At 42.1% G+C, this 18,696-nt stretch overlaps 3 protein-coding genes and 1 long non-coding RNA gene across 7 annotated transcripts in view; 1 reads left to right on the top strand and 3 right to left on the bottom strand.

Annotated features, from left to right (window-relative positions):
* Positions 1-18,696, bottom strand: part of erfl1 (Ets2 repressor factor like 1) — a 67,107-nt gene that overhangs the window by 20,318 nt on the left and 28,093 nt on the right. The window lies entirely within an intron of this gene.
* Positions 737-13,367, top strand: LOC124480959. 4 transcript variants are annotated; one of them, XR_006957595.1, is made up of 4 exons: positions 737-830; positions 1,819-1,885; positions 2,847-2,981; positions 12,954-13,367. It is a non-coding gene; the product is annotated as an uncharacterized LOC124480959 (long non-coding RNA). The 4 variants fall into 4 exon arrangements; XR_006957596.1 differs by lacking the exon at positions 737-830 and adding an exon at positions 839-945; XR_006957593.1 differs by lacking the exon at positions 737-830 and adding an exon at positions 952-1,141.
* On the bottom strand, positions 2,097-4,147 carry LOC124480826. The gene is made up of 6 exons (XM_047040462.1): positions 3,878-4,147; positions 3,706-3,738; positions 3,320-3,568; positions 2,845-3,114; positions 2,419-2,691; positions 2,097-2,310 (listed from the first exon to the last, which is right to left on the bottom strand). The coding sequence occupies exons 1-6, from the start codon at positions 3,939-3,941 to the stop codon at positions 2,210-2,212; spliced, it is 990 nt and encodes a 329-aa protein (XP_046896418.1). The 5' UTR covers positions 3,942-4,147; the 3' UTR covers positions 2,097-2,209.
* On the bottom strand, positions 8,772-17,584 carry LOC124480745 (carcinoembryonic antigen-related cell adhesion molecule 5-like). Its single transcript, XM_047040327.1, has 10 exons — positions 17,413-17,584; positions 16,513-16,827; positions 15,827-16,105; positions 15,214-15,480; positions 13,374-13,646; positions 12,638-12,892; positions 12,266-12,422; positions 11,472-11,485; positions 10,949-10,989; positions 8,772-9,668 (listed from the first exon to the last, which is right to left on the bottom strand). The coding sequence occupies exons 1-10, from the start codon at positions 17,462-17,464 to the stop codon at positions 9,447-9,449; spliced, it is 1,875 nt and encodes a 624-aa protein (XP_046896283.1). The 5' UTR covers positions 17,465-17,584; the 3' UTR covers positions 8,772-9,446.

Here is an 18,696-nt window from a genome sequence, read left to right on the forward strand (position 1 = left end):
TGATTTTACCTGCTGAAACAATATCTGTAAAGATTAGCACCTACAACATCAGTAACTCTGATATTAAGAGATCAAATATTTCACCTTGAAACAAAGCCAACAGAAAATGATTACATTTACATTACATGTATTCATTTAGCAGACGCTTTTATCCAAAGCGACTTCCAAGAGAGAGCTTACGATTATGGGTTCAACCCCTTGCCTTCTTCGTTTCCGTCAATCATTGGATTCTCATTTTGGTCAAATAAAAACAACAGTCTCTGTTTTTCTTACAATTGCTGAGAGAAACAGAGGAGTTTTTTTATATCCCCTCTCAGTAAGCCTTGGTTGAGGAATGGTGACAGAATACGTCAAGAATCTCAGAGTAAAAAATTATGTGTATCCTTCCTGTGTCACACACTTTCACATAGATACAGTAACGAGTCCTGTCACACTATAGCTGTCCTCCACTCCAAAAGTAACATTTAGCTTATCATTTAACACTTGGTTTGTTATTTGTCCAGAGGCCAGGCTGTGCATTCTTAGAATGGCATAACTCATTAGTAATCTGTTTGATGACAAACACGACAATACAATGTTAGCTGTTCTGGTACTCTTGGAACTGTGCGACCTATTTGTATGTGCTCGTGTGTACCTGTACTTGGGGCGCAACGGTGTATTTGTGTGTGTTCTCACACACACCTTTTACACCTTCTCTGGGTAAACAGCAGCAGCCTTGTTTGAAATATCTGAAACTTGAGATCACGCCTATGTGTGTCTATGACACATCAGGTTTGATTGATGAAGGGGTTTGGTTTATCTGTTTATCTGGACACTGAGGTAATGCTTGTGTAAGTAACCACTTTATTTAGTCATCTGACTGACGGTTAAAACCTGTCTTAGTCAGAACTATGGGTGAAAAAGAAAACAAATAGCTGTGTACCTTTTCACTGGCGTGACTTTGAGGTAATTCAGTGACAATGGAAGAGAAGAGACTTACATTTTTTCTGTTGACTATTGGTCTATTGCGCAGTAAACAGCAAGATGGCTGAGCGGGGTCAGGCGGCTGGGGTCAGATGGCTGAGCGGTTAGGGAGTCGGGCTATTAATCAGAAGGTTGTTGGTTCGATTCCAGGCCCTGCCAAATGACGTTGTGTCCTTGGGTAAGGCACTTCACCCTACTTGCCTCAGGTAGAATGTCCCTGTATTTACTGTAAGTCGCTCTAGATGAGAGCGTCTGCTAAATGTATAATTGTAAGTACGCTTGTCGATGGAAAGAACGCTCTATTTCAGTCAAGTCAAGGTCAATGAAAACCACAAAAAATTACATGTGTTTTGGGTCAAAGTATTCTCTGAATTCCAGACAGCAATTTCATTGGTTCTGTGACAGTATGGAGTGTAAGTAATGTAGTTACAATGATTGAAGGAATAATCAACTGTGTGTTGACTGTGTGTGGTGCCTCAATAATACGGATGTGGTTAGCAGTTAGGAAATAAGAAAACAGAACATGCAAAAAATCAAAACATTATTACAGCTCTTACTTGAACAGCTGTTTCAGAAGGAACATTTATAAAAAGAGAAAGAGTTGTGACCTGGTTTCCCAGCACCACATCTCAGATGTATTATATTTGGACATTTGACAGATGCCAGCTTTTGTTCAGGTTTAGTATTTCATTTATTGGGCAAACAGTCAAGGTAAATACCAGGCCTGGTGGTAAATATAAATGTGATGTGTACCGAAAGTAATTTAACAAACACATAATTGTTCTGGGCTGTGCTTGTGAATGATAGGACTAAGAAAGAATTTTGATCGGACTGTGTTTTCTACTCTGTCAATAGTCACTGTCACCGGTTATCAGACGGTGTTGACCGTCTACCCAGAGGGCGTCTCAATCAAACTCTTAAGGTAAATAACGGGTCAGCTGCTGTATCTGAAGCAGATACAGTCTCTCACTGCTGCTATGGTTGGGAGAAAAGTTGAAACTGGGGAACTGTGAAACTGTGAAACTGTGAAACTGTGCCTCTGTTAGAACTAGCGGGACAGAAAACCCTGCTTAGCCACGTCGTGTCAAAAACTATGGAATGACAATACTGTACCAAACAGAACAAATTATGACCACAGTGGAAATTGTGTTTATTTCAAAGATCATAACGTTTAATCACACGTACATAAAAAAACGCTTCAACGTTCTCGTACGGTTGCGGTTCTACAGCGCCCTCTCTAGGAGTCTTACAGGAACTGCAGTCCCAAACAACAGACCATCACCAACATCGTACTCAGCTTCACAAAGTCCGACCCCGACACTGGGACGGTTGGATAGACAGGCATATCTGCATTTAGGAGGAAGAACCCAACATTTTACTCATTATTCTCACACATTTGAACAAATGAAATATGGTACTGTGAACAACAAAATGTAAACGTTTTGACCAACGTACCTAGGACCTCTACCGTTTTGAAGGCCTCTGCAGAGCGTCCGGCGGCTTCGTTTTCCACCACGCAGGTAAGGTTCTGGAACGTACGAGGTGTGAACGGAGTCCACTTGAAAAATCTCCCGCGAATGGAGAGAGATCCACTAGGAAACCCCCCCCTGAACCGCCAGGCAATGGAACAGTCCACACTGATGGTGCAGTTAACCAGGCAGATGAAGGTTGTCTGGCTGTCTGGCTGCACTGTATCAGGCCCGCCGATACTGACAGCCCAAGGCTCGACTAAATCAGGACACAGAAGAGACACAAACTTACAACTTTACAAAACATGTAAAACACTCATAAAGTATTCATTATCTTGTTTCTTTCTCCCTTTTCCTCTCTCTTTCTGTGCATGTGTGTCTCTCTCACTCTCTCCTTTTCTCGTTCACTCACAGTTTAAAAGGTAGCCCAAGCTGAAGGCCACGTTTTCATTCATCCGGGAAGCGGTGCACCGGTAGAAGCCACCATCGGAGGGCAGCAGTGAGCTGAAGCGGAGAGTGGAGTTGCCAGCCAGCAATTCTACCCTGGAGGTAGGGTCGAGAGCCTGGTCGTCTTTGTACCAGGCCACCTCGTGTTCCCTGTTAGCGCCACCGCAGATCAGGGTGAAGGTCTGGTTCAGGGTGGGGAAAAAGTACCCTGAGCCCAGCTGTACAGAGAATGGGTCTTAAAAAGGCAGAAGAGGGGGGGGGGGGGGGGGGGGGGGGGGGGGACACAAAATAATTTGGTGATGTATTCAAAGAATGCTTAAATCCTTAACAAGTGATAAATAAATGATGAGTAAACTCACAACTGATTTCTGGAAAGGAAAGAGGCATTTTTTAAACTGAAGCAACGCAACAAAAACAATGCTGGTAAACACATCTCTTACTTTCCACTTCAACTGTGACGGTCGACGTTTCCGACAGGCCGTTCTCTGGGTTCAGGGCGGTACACTGGAGGTCCACGCTGCTCTCCAGACCGTCTGGGGTCAAGAAGAGCATGCTCCCTTCAACCGTGCGGTCCTTCAGCACCCAGACATAGGTGCATTGTGGGGTGCAGGTGGACAAGCAGGTGAAGTTAGTTCTGACCCCAGCCGTCACCGGGTCGAGATAGCTGATGGTAATACCAGAGTGGTCGTCTGACACAGAGGAGTAACTACAATCAGTACATTCCAACCCTCATCCATCTTCCAAAGTCACCTGTTTGGCCTGTACTGTTACTAACAGGCTAGTGTTGGTGCAGCTGGTTAGGGATTGACCAGGAAGTGATACTCACTTGTTTCTGATGCATAGGAGGGACTGAGGTACCCTGGAGAGAGACATGATGATGATAATGATAAGGCATCAGATACACGCTACAGGCCAGATTAATCCACCAAAATTGCTGTTGTTTATACTGTGTTTGAATGTGTCTGCTTGCTTGTGTGAGTGTGTGGTGTGTTCCTTACCTGTCAGTGCCAGTACCAGAAGGGTGGATAACCTTTCAAAACCAAACCGCCTGGTGCCTTGCATGTCTTAATCCAGAGTGTCTTTGGTTTTCCACTCAGATTAGGACCCTTTTTATAACGACACGGCAGTGGTTTTGGTAAAAACATTTTATAGTTGTGCAACATTCCGTTTCGCCAAAGAAATGCTGAAATTCATGACATTCGCAACTTGCCGACATCCTCTAACCGTTTGAAACTCACTTTTGAAACACCGCAGGACAAAAGGACACAGATGTTCCTCAAAAGTGAACTTTAAATAACCTGAAAAACATGAGGAACCAGGTCTTGATCTGTTTATGTGATACATACATGCATGCAGAGAGCGGTGACACCACAACACACACACACACGTGTCCACCGAAGAAATACAATCTCGGCATTTACCCATCCAAGCTTGCCCTCCTTCAAAGGCAGCCGGGAGCAGTGGTCAACCATGTCAAGCCACGTCAACATGTCTGCATAATTCAGCAAGCAAATCTAATCCAATCTAATTTGATCTGTAGCTTCTTTCTTTTTTTTACAACCAATGTCACAGAAGGCTTCACATACAGAACTGCGCCTAAACCAACCTAAACCCTCAGGCAACAACCACTGTCTCAAATACATATCTCCTAAATGTGTCTGTTGTTTAGACATCATTGTTAGTTATGAGATTAAATACTGAAACAACCTCTCAACTCAGTTCAAGTTGAGAGGTTGACTAGTAACACAAAGTTGATTAATAACACAAATATCAAAGAGGATGTTTTTCAAATCTCAGTCCCTAAGGGGAAATGTGAGCGCAGGAGTGACAAGGAACCACTAGAGGGTGCTCGACACCGATTCTATTTTGGCTAGTTCTCCTTTCTCAACAAAGTTTTCCAGGAAACCTGGCTATGCAATTGAGTTGCCACATAGTTCCAGCAATTTGGCATGGCACATTTATCATCACTGTGTCATAAAGGGCAAAGTGTGTTCAACTGTTGATTGTGGGAATTTAGAAAAAACCTTTTGTTTGTTTCAGTGGAGGGACCAGAGAGGTGGCGAAGTTCCATAGCGGTACAGCCGTTGCAATCATACTACCCCTGGTTGCCCCTGGATACACTCATCAAGCAGAGTAGTCATTTTTGTATTCAGGTTTAACATCACAGTGATAGGCTAGATGGTTATATTTTTTTATTCACAAGTCAGAACTGCATGAAGACGGTATGGTTCATTCATGTGATTCTGAATGATGAACTTTGAGCCGAAACCAAACAGGTTGCTATGCAGGTGAAGTTATATGATGCTGTATCATGCTCTAAAATCCACATCTCCGCAGAATAAACAAAGCAGTGAATTGAATTCAGGGTGAAAAGAACAGTCATGAAGAGCCCTTGTGTATCTCCTATAACATCATCCATGGTGTCATTTTACCAGCACATTGTGAAGGAGCTGCATCATTGCATTATCCATGCAAATAACTTCCTTCTCTTTTTACTTGTGAAACGTCAGCCTTTTATGGTCTGTAATTCTAGTGCAGCATCTCTCTCTCTCTCTCTCTCTCTCTCTCTCTCTCTCTCTCTCTCTCAATTACAAATAAGATGTATTTCCCTCAAGGGAAATTATTGCACAGGGAACATTTTCTTGAAGGGTTAGAACTCAATGTAATTCAAATGCAGTTTTAAGTTAAGTCACAGTTGTGTTCTTCATGGCTGAAAAAAGTCCACTGTCACTCAAAGGATTATTTGAATTTTATAAAAACTCAAACCGATTCAAGCGGGAAGAAAGTTTTCTTTTAAAGTTTTCTTCTTTCTTTGTCTGTTTTACTATGTGCTTGGTTTTATACATAATTGCATATTATCAAATATACAGTATATTGGGATCATATTGACACTCTGCTATCTGATGACAGGCATTATATCGAGCATTGATCACAGTGTCCATTACATTTAGTAAATTAGAAGACACTCTTATCCAGAGCGACTTACAGTAAGTACAGGGACATTCCCCCGAGGCAAGTAGGGTGAAGTACCTTGCCCAGGGACACAACGTCATTTTGCACAGCCGGGAATCGAAACAACAACCTTCTGATTAATAGCCCGACTCTCTAACAGCTCAGCCATCTGACACCCCATACACACACATACACACCCAGGTACCAGGTTGAAAAAGATTAAGATGATCAGAAAATAGTACCTGGTTTATCCTGCCTTGTCCGTTCACTGTGGGGACGGGTTAGATATGAGAAACTTTTATTTCACATCAACATGGCACACAAAACACATTTTCAATTAAAGGACGTGACATTTTCAGTTGGTGATGTTACCCTTGGATTCATGAACGAGTATGTAGATGATTAGTGAAGACGAAAGCCTGTAAGGACCACTTGCCTCCCTGAAGGACAAATTAAAGACAGGAAGATGGAGACATTTCCCCGAGAGGTGAAGCTATGTCTTCCATTACATTTACATTTAGTCATTTAGCAGACACTCTTATCCAGAGCGACTTACAGTACGTACAGGGACATTCTCCCCGAGGCAAGTAGGGTGAAGTGCCTTGCCCAAGGACACAACGTAATTTTGCGCAGCCGGGAATCGAACCAGCACCCTTATGATTAATAGATATCCTAACCGCTCAGCCATCTGCCTCCCTCTTTCTTGTCCTAGACACACACTCACACACCTACATGTACGATGTCTGCAGAGAAAACCAATAAACAGGAAAGGATGAAAAATACTTACTGTTGGCAGGCCGACTGTCGTTGTAGTATCCTTTTAGGAGTAATCTATGAAAGCAAATTAGGCAGGGGTCAGTAATAAAGAGTATGATGGTGAAAAATGTAGGTTAAGCGCTGATATAATGTGAACCACTTGTTATCCACTTTCAATTCATTAAATGTAATTATACTATGATGTTTTGGTTTTTACACTTAACAGGGGTTTTTACCACCAGGAACATGAAGGGACTTTTAAAATTCAGTAAAGGAAAATGGTTTGAAAAGCTGTTGAGCAACACAGAAGCAAATCCAATCAAACTGCAGTTCTCTTCACTGAAACCCTGGAACAATCTATTTCCCCGGTGGCAAATACTTTCACTGTCTCTGTCTCTCTTCCTTTTGTGTACTTAAAGGGCACTCAAAGATATATAATTTTGTGTTAGTTTCAGTCTTGAAATATCTCAATCAAATACTTTAGATTCACTGCTAGATGTAAAGGTCAAAGGAATCCGTTTTTTATTTTCTTCATAAATTACACGACTACACTCAAACGTTTTGATAATAAAATAAAATGTTCACTCACAATTTCTTGACAGTGTACACAACCAAGCAAATAATCAGCACAACAAGCACAACTACTGCGATCACAATCCCAGCAATGGCACCACCAGAAAGTCTCACCTCTGATAGCAGAAACAGAATCAAACACACATGAGAATGTCATGGCTAGTTTACTCATTATAAACATTGGCGCCGAAAATGGCGCCAAAAGTGGCTGCCTAGGTAGGCTCTCCTGCCAAAGTAAATTCCTTGTCTGTGCAAATGTTCATGGCGAATAAACACCAATTCTGATTCTGACATATTTTCTTCATTCCAAAATTCTCAGTAAATCATATGGACAGGACTGCTAATTAAATGACCATTACAGTTGAAGCATTTTTTATATAAGGGACAGCAAATACCCACCTGATATCACTGTCAATGTAGTATTTCCTTGCAGATGTGTAACATCAGACAGGATGGTCACTTCATACAGCCCACTGTCCTCCATGGTGAGGCCCCTGAGCTCCAGAGATCCACTGGAGCTGTTCAGCGTGATCCTGCCTCCATAGCCTGCGTAAGTCGTGTTTAAAGTGGGTGTATAAACGATGACATCAACGGATGTATTAAATGAAGTACCCTTAAAAATCCAGGTTATTTCGGAAGCGGTTAAACTACAGTTTGTAGTGAGGACCACACTCCCTCCCTCTCTTGCACAGTGGTTATCTGGTAACACTCCTTCTCCACAACACAACCCTGGAGGTAACAAACATAGATGGTGAAATAAATAAACTTGGATTAGGCAGGATCATTGAACAAATCGTCTCTGATGAAGTAGGGTCTTCATAAAATACATCATTAAGTGTCATCCGGTGTCCCAGTTGAATGTAGTTTAGGAAGTCTAAAAACACAATTTGGTTAAAACAGTCAGCCACCACCACATGGTAACTGGAATGATATAGAGGCTACATTCTGTCACTTGAGCGTGTCACTTTCAGAATTCAAGAGTAGACACTCTTACCTATCAGGGTCATATATATTGTGAGTAAATGGTGACATTTGGAAGAATCCATTCCGGCTGTCTCAGTTGACATGACAACTGTTGCAGGCTCCCGATAAGTCTCTATTCAGCCAACAACCTGAAACAAAGCCTGCTGTACTGTGAAGGATTGAGAAACAATCAGAATCTGCATGCTTTAAATGTCAGACTTCGACTGACTCACCGGTACAAGGCCTCATGGCTCTGTCACTGTTGGTATGTTGACTACACTGATTTATAACCCTCTCAGTCGGTCTGTCTCCAGACTTTACACTCATTTGGACTGTCAATGTTACAATCAATATAATGCATTCCATAATGAATGTACTATTAGTAAGGGGGTCAGATGGCTGAGCGGTTAGGGAATAGGGCTATTAATCAGAACGTTGCTGGTTTGATTCCCGGCTATGCTAAATGATGTTGCGTCCTTGCGCAAGGCACTTCACTCTACTTGCCTCGGTGGAATGTCCCTGTACTTACAGTAAGTCGTCTGTAAGAGCGTCTGTTGAATGACTAAATGTAAATGTACTGTAGTATTATTGAGTGTAGATGTGTGGGCGTGTGTATAAACAACATGTAAATCAAAATGAGAGACTCTCTGAAAACAAGGCACATTTTATTAATTAAACATCCAAAAACAATATCCACATACACATTTATAGCAACATTTGTATTACACACAAAGGACAATGAATTTTTTGGCCATGTAGGCTACATTAATATAGTGCAAATCCCCATGCAATACATTTAATGAATCAGAGCAATCATGTACAGCACTTTGCCTTAAGCCTTAAGCAGTAGAAATAGGAGTCAGGGGAGGGAGTCAGGTGACTGAGCAGTTAGGGAATTGGGCTAGTAATCAGAAGGTTGCCGGTTCGATTCCTGGTCATGTGAAATGGCGTTGTGTCCTTGGGCAAGGCACTTCACCCTACTTGCCTCGGGGGGAATGTCCCTGTACTTACTGTAAGTTGCTCTGGATAAGAGTGTCTGCTAATTGACTAAATTTAAATATAGAACACCTTACAGTACTCGCTAACTGCTAAATTGCTAGTTGGTTTTCTAATCAGGGATGGCTAAAGGTCTAAGGTCTCTGTCAGTCCACAATTCTGCAAGTACAGCCTAAACGGCCATTGTCCAGGTTGTGTATCGAGATGTGGAGATCATGGTGGAATTGCAGAGATAAAGTGAACACAGAGATCTGGCCTGGTTGGGTTCTGGGAGCGTCGAGCCAGGTCTTTCCGGCACACAGTGGTGGAGTGACAAGGCGGACACGCTCAGTCCTTACGAACCTCTGAGTAGATGGAGGGGGTGGAGCCAGGCTGAGGAGCGGGCCTCTTCGTCTGGGAGTTCTGCAGGTGGGCTGTATTGGAAGGTAGCTTCCCGTTCAGTCTGACCTCAGCGTAATCAGTAGACTCTACAGGTACAGCCTGGTTCCCTAACTGGACAGACCCTCCGTCCTTCTTATGGAACTGGGATACATCCGCATAGTGCACATCCTTGGAGGGGGACAGAGAGAGAATGGTGTTGGTATGAAGTCGTTTACTGTATAGAGAAAGATGTTGGAAGCAAGTACAGTTGTGTACAGGCCTACTGCACGTTAGATTCACATTCACTTTTAACTGAAGTCATATTTTACAAACTAATTTTCAATTTTATTTCCATAGTGTCCCTTATGAAATAAATGACCTAATGTCAATTTGCGAAAGTGAGTAGAAACATTATAAAGGCTCAACGACTGCTTAATGACTGTAATGCCATGTGTGCATAAAAGTAGACACCCCAGTATCTATTTTGGAATTTGGCTTCTTGAATATGGATTGCAGTTATTTCATAAGCTATGTAGTGTCCTGTTTGCATTTTGAAGTTAAACTGTAACGTATTATATGAAGATGTAGTCAGTTATAACAGAAGAGCTTATCTTCAATCTGACATGGAAAGGCCAGCTGAGTCATTCTATAGAAGAAGAGCAATGAGATGTGAGAATCATGCGCTCTCATGTTTTTCTCACTGTAGACGAAAATAAACTTTCGAAACTTAAGCATGTGTTATAGTAGGCCTATTGAAGCAGGCAGCATTTACAGGTTACTTGTAGAACGTGTTTTTGGGTTGTATTCCCAGGAAGAGAAGATCAAGTCCAATATTTTGAATATATCATATCAATTATTTTCCTTCAACCTACATTGAAGCATATTTGAAAGTCAACAGGCTCAGTCAATGACGCTACTGTAGCGAGCATGTTAGCGTATTACCGAAATTCCAACGATGATTGAGTGTTTCTCTTCCTGGTGCTAAGTCAGCTTTCTACCTTTCCAGTAAAGAAAAATCCTATCTGCCCTGAATTACTTATGGCCCTCTGTGATGACACTGCTGAGAGGTCAAAGTCTGGGAAATAATTACCTCATAAAACCTTTCTGGATCACATTTGACTGGGTCAACCATTATTTCTACCATTGCTTTGGTCCTATGGTGCAATCCATGTCTTACAGTATCTCTATGATGACTATATTGAAGATGGCTGTTTAATTGCACTTAACATCTATTGGGGTCATATTCCTATTAGGACTTTATCCTTTTGCCTTGTTTCTCTTAACTTCCCATAATACTTGATATCTGATCTGAAATCCAAGCTATGATAAACTACAGCACTAGTGAGGTTGTTGAATAAACAAGTCACAAATTCTACTGCCCACTTTGGAGGTTCGATTTACCGTAAACTAACTATATTTCAGGTGGAGATTTCAGGTAGAAACCCAATAAGGTCAATAAAGAATAATACCTGGTCTGGTGGGCCTCCTCCATTGCTATACCCAGCACCTGCTGTGTTCAGATAATCTGTTAGAGAATATCCTTTGCATAGTTTATATCATATATTTTGCATCAATAAATGTTTTGACAGATGTTATTGTAGTTAGTGAACACATATACATGTGTACTTATTAACCATACACTCATGATTAGAACGATAAGATTAGTGAGGGCCAGAGACTGGTTAACCCACATGCATGTACTCAATCAGACAGAATCATCTTTTTCTCTTTAAATGGTTGAAAGAGTTATCAACTATGTGATACAAGGTTAGCGAGAAAATACTCGAAGACTCATTCCATCCCATGTAGTGCCGTTATCATTCCCATTCACTCATTTCAGTTCAATGCCAAATCAAGCCACAGGTTAGAAAAAGTGTAGGACACAGATAAACACATACAACCCAACACCTCTACATACAGACAAACACCCAACAAACAACCACAGACAGCCACAAACAGGCGGAACACCAAGACAATCTGTACACTACTTACGACTGCTAGCGCTTCTGCCATGTGAGGATGTGTTGATGAGAAAAAAAAAATATATAAATAGAGTTGTGGTCAGTAAAAGGAATAATAATCATTAGGTTAGGAACTGTACGTCATGCCCAGAATATTCTGTTGACGTGAGTGCGGATTTGTGTTTTTTAGTTTGTGTGCTGTGTGCCTCTGTGTTCTAAATAGGTCATATATAAACATATATGACATGTTATATGTTATATGATATATGTTATATGAGATATATGTTACATGTTATATGACATGCATATATATGATATATAAACATATATGACATGTTATATGTTATATGATATATGTTATATGAGATATATGTTACATGTTATATGACATGCATATATATGATATATAAACATATATGACCACAGTGGGATGTGTGGTCTCTCTCTCTCTCGCTTTTGACTTGATGCCTAATTCTAATCAAATACTTGCTTTAGTTTCAGACTCTGAGTTTCATTCAACACATCAAGGGCAGTCAAAGAATATCCCACAGTTTTTATGTTTTTCGTTTCCTTGTTCAGTTGACCTTTGGTTGTATCTCTTAGATTACAAATGGCAAATAATTAACCAAAGCAAACTACAATGAGTTACTTTTAGAACCAGTTCCCTATATGACAATATCCTTTGTATTTATTCACACTGAAATAACAGTTACTTTGTAAACATCTTGTATATCCAAGGGTAATTCAAGTTACTTGGTTGCATCATACATTATAACACTACATTAGTAACCAAACACTTTCTTTATGTGGAATGTTTTTACTTACTCCTTCTTCTTCTTCTTCACTACCCCACACACAATAGCACATCCTCCAGTAAAATATACAGTCAAACCAACTGCAAGTCCGACAAGCACCAAAACTGCAATCACAATCCCAGCGATGGCACCACCTGACAGTTTGTTCTCTGTTAAAGAACCCTCAGCTGAAGAGACAGAGAAGAACCACACAGGCATCAGAGACACTGGGCTACAGCTACAGTTATTACACAAACAGTCGGGGATAGTTACTTTCCTTTCATTAGAGTGCCACGTAGTGTGTTTTGTCTGTTTATACTCCATAACTTCAATTTGTATTCTTAATTTCAATTGAACCTAACCCTAATTGCTATTGGTCATATATTTACTTCTTTAACTTTACCTGTTATTTCCAATGTGTGGACCGCGTGTTCACTGCGTCCGGTGATGTCATTGGATGCAGTGCAGTTGTAGGTGCCACTATCCTTGTATTGAATCCTCTCTATGATGAACACTTGTGACTGTCCAGGCCGCTCTGTCCCATTGACCGTCCAGCTGTAGTTAGCGGCAGGTTTAGAATCAGTCGAGCAGGTTAAGGTTAACTTCTGTCCAACCTCTATTTTAAGAGGACCCTCGAATGTGACACTATCAGGTCCATCTGCAACACAGATTCATGTCATTGTAACGGGTATGCAACGGACGTGGTCTTGCTCCGCCAGGGCCGTCGTTCGCTGCCATCGGGAGTCGAACCTGCCACCTCTGGACTGCCAAGCGCAACCACTACCAGCTACGCCAAAGAAAAGTTAGCTCTTCATTGACGCGGGTGGCCCATTACATACCTGAGGAGTGAGTTTCATCAGTTCACACCGGTTACATAATCATGGGATTAATATGGTTGAGGTTGGGTGGAAGTGTCTCTTCCATGCATCTATTTGCATGTATTATGCTGTACTGACCTTGATTGTTCCATTCACTGTATGTACAGTATAAACATACTGATAACAGTTTGATACAGTAGATTAGGTGCAAACACTATCAAGGGCTACCTTGCTCTACTGTTTAGTTAGACTGGAATTGAACTAAAGTACAACCATGGAATCAGATGTATGCACACGATAGTCCTGTATCCGTTTACTTACAGTTTACAATCATATTGTATTTAGCCTTTTGAGAGCTCACAGGGTTTCTGACTTGACACAGGTAAACACCATCGTCCTGTTTGTTCACAGGACTTATAGAGACTGTGCTGTTGTCCCCAGAGAAGCTGACTCTGTCACTGGGAGAGAGAGGCACACCATCCTTCATCCACTCTCTGGTGCTGATGGAGCCAGCAGCAGCACAGGTCAGGTGGACAGACATCCCCTCTATGATTGGCTGGCTTGATGGGTTAATGCTGACATCAGCTACTTTTTCTGTAGAGAGACAGAATAAATGTTTAAAGGGTACAAAGGTTTGCACAAATTTGAAATGTGGGATTATCTATCTACCTATCTTTCTATCTACCTATCTACCATCCATCCTTCCATTTTATAATTTGGACATGGAAATCGACACCTTTTTGGTTAACTTCTCATGTTGAGTTGGTTTCCTCTTAGTTTCTAAAACTGCCTTCACTTTCCTGTAAAGGCTTTCCAATTGAAACATTGCTTCCATTCCACTTTGTGCATGGGGGCATCATCAAGTCAATAACAACAAGGGCTGTTTTTCATGGTTTGGGGTTAGAGGCCTTAGTCCCACTGGTGGAAATATTACTGCGTCTCTCTGCCCTGCCTCCGGGTCGTCCCCCGGACCTTCCCCGACCCTCTGCCCTGCCTCCAGGTCGTCCCCCGGACCTGCTCCGACCCTCTGCCCTGCCTCCAGGTCGTCCCCCGGACCTGCCCCGACCCTCTGCCCTGCCCCCAGGTCGTCCCCCGGACCTGCCCCGACCCTCTGCCCTGCCTCCAGGTCATCCCCCGGACCTGCTTCGACCCTCTGCCCTGCCTCCAGGTCGTCCCCCGGACCTGCTCCGACCCTCTGCCCTGCCTCCAGGTCGTCCCCCGGACCTGCTCCGACCCTCTGCCCTGCCTCCAGGTCATCCCCCGGACCTGCTCCGACCCTCTGCCCTGCCTCCAGGTCATCCCCCGGACCTGCCCCGACCCTCTGCCCTGCCTCCAGGTCGTCCCCCGGACCTGCTCCGACCCCCTGCCCGGCCTTCTGGGACGTCCGGTGACGTCCCTTGAGAGGAGGGTACTGTCACGGCCACAGCTGTGCCCCCCTGTTTTTGGTTTTGCTCTGTCCTAGTGTTCCCTGTCTCATTGTCTTCACCTGTGTCTTGTTCAGTTCTCGTTAGTTTCATGGTGTCCACCCGTGTCTTGTTTGTTTCTGTGTATTTAGGTTCCTGTTTTGTGTCCAGTCTTTGTCTTGGCATTACCCTTTGTCGTGTGAGTATCCTTCTGTGTCCCGTTTTGAGAATTAAACCTCTGTTCCTCATAATGCCTCGCTACTCTCGTGCATTTGGGTCCTAGCCCACCTCACAACCTGACAGTATCGATTACACCCACAGACAAAGTCTTTTCTTATGAAACATCCTAAACCATCCGATTGAACCCAATAGAAATAAAGGTTCAGTTGACTATCACAAGGCTCTGGATCACTGGATATCACAGCCTTCACAAACACATATTCATCAATTCATGAATATTCACCAATCTGCGTAGTAAACCCTCATTTGACAGGAATGTTCCATTGTGTGGAAAATCACTTCCAACTGTCCAGACAGTCTCACAATGAGCACCATCCGCAGTCATCCACATTGGCTACACAGGTTCAGGCTACAGTATATGCAGAATATATGTAGCTGATGCAAAGAGGAACAACATGAGTGTGTCCAAACATAATGCACAAGCCCATAAATCAAGTTATGCTCTGTAGCTCTGTAGCTCTGTAGCTCTGGGTCTTTTCCACAATGCCAGTTTCCACAGTCAAACATCTCCCACTTACCGCATACAGAGATGATTGATGGCTCAGATGACACATATCTCAGTGTTCTGGTGTTAAAGGCCTGACAGATGTAACTCCCACTCTGATTGGTCTGAATGTTCACTAGTTGGAGCTCTGGTCCCTCATTGGACAGCAGTGTTCCAGTCAGGAACCAGCGATACTGAGCAACAGGCTTGGAGTGAGCGGAGCAGGAGAGACTGAGGGCTGATCCTGCAACATACAGTCCACCTGGAGGATTCACCTCCACCGCTGTGTCCTCAGGACCATCTGCAATGCAGAGTCTCAGTCAAACAGCAGCACTAGAGAGGGAAGCTCTGCCATTAGCACTAAGAGGCCCCAATGACACGTCTAAGATGTGTCCATTGATGTCAGTGTGAAAGACCAGCTACAGTATTTAGCCTTAACACCAAACTGTGAGCAATCATACTGTGATAAATCATACAAATGTGCTGTGAACACAGGAAGTGCACTAGTCAACAGCATGATGAAGTACTACAGTATAACTACAGGAGAAACATCCTTGACAAAACTGTCCTCATGTCAGGTTGCCACAGTAAAATCACCAGAAAGCCTTTGCCATCATGCACATAATAGGTATATATAGATGACTCACAGTAGATGGTTATGTTAAAAGGCTGGCTGATGTCATGACTGACAGGGTTGGTCACATTGCATGTCCAGGGACCCTGGTTATAGCGGGTCACATTGACTATGGTGAGAGTGGAGCCTCCATCACCAAGCTGAACATTGTCACTGGCTGTGACCTCAGAGCTGCCATTCAGCCAATGGTAGGCGGGGGAGGAGCCAGAGGAGGAGCAGGACAGACTGACAGAGCTGTTGAACTCCACTACATCTGAGGCACTGGCATTAATTACAACATTGGAGACTTGCTCTGTGGGTTAAAACAATAATAACTTTTACTTTGCTAAGGAGACCATTTTACAAACTGTAGAGCTAGTCTAGATGTCCTTCTGTATATGTTCATCAATTCAACTGGATACTTTCAGGGGCAAAAAGACTTTAGTGATGCTGAATAATGTGTGTTTGGAAACAGCAATTACTTGTTCTAGTTCTCCAACCACACCACAGAACTTAAATAACTTCTCCCTGTCTCCCCTCCAGTCAATAAATCCTTAAATCAGTCTTCCCTCACAGCACTCACACTGTAAGCAACGTTGGTATCTGTGTCTCTCCTCTATAATCATTCTAATATCATATGGCTCGCTTTAACGTATACAAACTGTTGATGAGCCTTGCAATAGTGACATCATTTACAAGATCTTGTTACAGAGAACTCACCCAGCACATGCAGCATAGTACTTCCGGGCTTGTTTGTTGGAATAGCTACGGTCACTGAATACTTTCCACCGTCTTTCAAGGTCAGATTCTTGAGCTCCAGAGATCCAGTGAATATGTTCAGAGTGACTCTGCCTTGATAGGCTGGTGAAACAGTATTTACACCACTAATATTAGATAGTATATCGATAGAAGAATTTACAGTCCAGAATATAGCAGCGGGTGTGCTTGTTCCTGTTATGTCTGTAGTAAAAATCGCTTTCCCTTCTACTGCTCCATACAGAGTGTCTGGCAAAACTCCATCTCCATAACACAACCCTGGAGGAGACAAAAAGTTGTTTTATATTATTAGTAACATGCATTCTGGTTTAATTAGTTCACAACATTTGCTAAACAACAGCCAGAACTTCCTAAAGGTCAGGTTCATACTATTATAAACATTCATATTTAAACTTTAAAAAATCAGTTGGTCGGGTGAGTAACGTTTTGGGTAATCTGAAACATTGACCCTTGATAGACCAACACATTCTGTTTGATACTGTGACGCATGTGTAACAATACTGATAGAGGCAGACTGGGTTCAATAGAGTCTGTATCAAGTAACAGAATGTCAGAGCTGACAGTACATACAGATCAAACACTGGTTCTGGACCAGCAGCCTCAGAGGTGTTGAAAAGAACAATCATGAACAGCGAGTCACGTAGATAACTTTGGTTAAGAGCCAGTAGTGGTTCAACAGTACAGTTTGACCAATATAAATGCTCATGTTGTCAACAAACTAAAGTTGTTTCCTTTCATTTAACAACCAGATTGTATTTAATCACTATGAAGACGTTATATTCTGTTTAAAGTATATTTGTACATTTGAAGCAATTTCAAGCAAATAAATACCAACAGTCTTACCTATAAGGGTTATAAATATTGTCAGTGTATGGTAATAATGAGAAGAATCCATTCCATACGTTAAACTCCACAACACATGAAAAGCTGAGCCCTAATGACTAAACATGAGCCAGTCGTCCCAATAAGCAACTCCGAGTTACCGTTGACTGATATATCTACCTCAACACACTCCAAAGGCTAACCCTGACAGATAATCAATAGCATCACTATCCCAATTTTCAAAACCTGCACCCAGCCGTAGTAGAAAGATGTACACTGCCATCTAGTGTCTTTTATGAAGTACTGCACTCTGCAGATCTGCGTACGATGCGCCAGTGGCTCGATTATATCGGGATATTTGAAGTTCCTCATTGTCATGGCAATGTGCAATTCAAGGCGAGGTTCAACGTGGCTCATAATTGTCATCTGAAGGTGAAATGTGGCAGCTGTATGGCTGTGCAGTGCTGACTGTTTGCCACATTTGCAGTTAAGTAAATGGAAAACAATAACTTCATAATTACATTTATTTATGATATTTCATATTATTTGTATATTTATTTCAACAGAACAATTTCCATAAAATATAGAATCTGTCATTAGTAAATATATGTTGACAATGTAGCAATTGAGTATAGAATAAAAAATAAAAATAAATCTGCATAATTCACTGTGTGGAGAAAGATGTTGAAAGCAGCTACAGTTATGTATACTGTACATTAGCTTCACATACACTTTTAAATCAAATCAAATCAAATTTATTTGTATAGCCCTTTTTACACGCAAGCATGTCACAGAGGGCTTCACATACGCCCATAGAACTGCCCCTCAACCAACCTAAACCCTCAAGGAAGACAAGAAAAACTCCCAGAAAAACTCCCAATGGGAGAAAAAATTGAAGAAACCTTGGGAGGAGCAATTCAGAGAGGGATCCCCTCCTCCAGAGACGGTTGGTAGGAGAGAGGAGCAGAACACAAGCTAAACATAGTCATACAGTGTCAATGGGTTTTGAAACACCAAAACCCATTGTTCGCCTTTATAGACGTTGGATGAAGTCCAACGTTAACTGAAGTCATATTTCACAAACTAGTTTTCAATTTAATGTCCCTTAAGCAAAAAGCATTTTATAAAACCTCAATGACTGATCAATGACTGTAATGCAATCCTTCTTGTGTGAAATTTTGTTTTAATGTTATGAGAGTGCATCAAAGTAGACACCCAATTAAATTTGATTTGGCTTCCTGAATTAGTTTTGTAGTTATTTCACAGATATGTAGAATCCTGTTTGCATTTTTAAGTTAAACTATA

This window comes from Hypomesus transpacificus, chromosome 2 (genome assembly GCF_021917145.1).
Source record: "Hypomesus transpacificus isolate Combined female chromosome 2, fHypTra1, whole genome shotgun sequence".
NCBI lineage: Eukaryota > Metazoa > Chordata > Actinopteri > Osmeriformes > Osmeridae > Hypomesus > Hypomesus transpacificus.

What these genes read in the sequence shown, in the direction of transcription:
- LOC124480826 (XM_047040462.1), bottom strand. Translation starts at nt 3,941, where the DNA reads ATGCAAGGCACCAGGCGGTTTGGTTTTGAAAGGTTATCCACCCTTCTG. An exon ending in CGTCACAGTTGAAGTGGAAA is followed by an intron (nt 3,115 to 3,319) that starts GTAAGAGATGTG and finishes TGCCTTTTTAAG; the next exon opens with ACCCATTCTCTGTACAGCTG. An exon ending in CAAAACGGTAGAGGTCCTAG is followed by an intron (nt 2,311 to 2,418) that starts GTACGTTGGTCA and finishes TCCTAAATGCAG; the next exon opens with ATATGCCTGTCTATCCAACC.
- LOC124480745 (XM_047040327.1), bottom strand. Translation starts at nt 17,464, where the DNA reads ATGGATTCTTCTCATTATTACCATACACTGACAATATTTATAACCCTT. An exon ending in TACTATGCTGCATGTGCTGG is followed by an intron (nt 16,106 to 16,512) that starts GTGAGTTCTCTG and finishes TTTAACCCACAG; the next exon opens with AGCAAGTCTCCAATGTTGTA. An exon ending in TTTTAACATAACCATCTACT is followed by an intron (nt 15,481 to 15,826) that starts GTGAGTCATCTA and finishes TCTGCATTGCAG; the next exon opens with ATGGTCCTGAGGACACAGCG.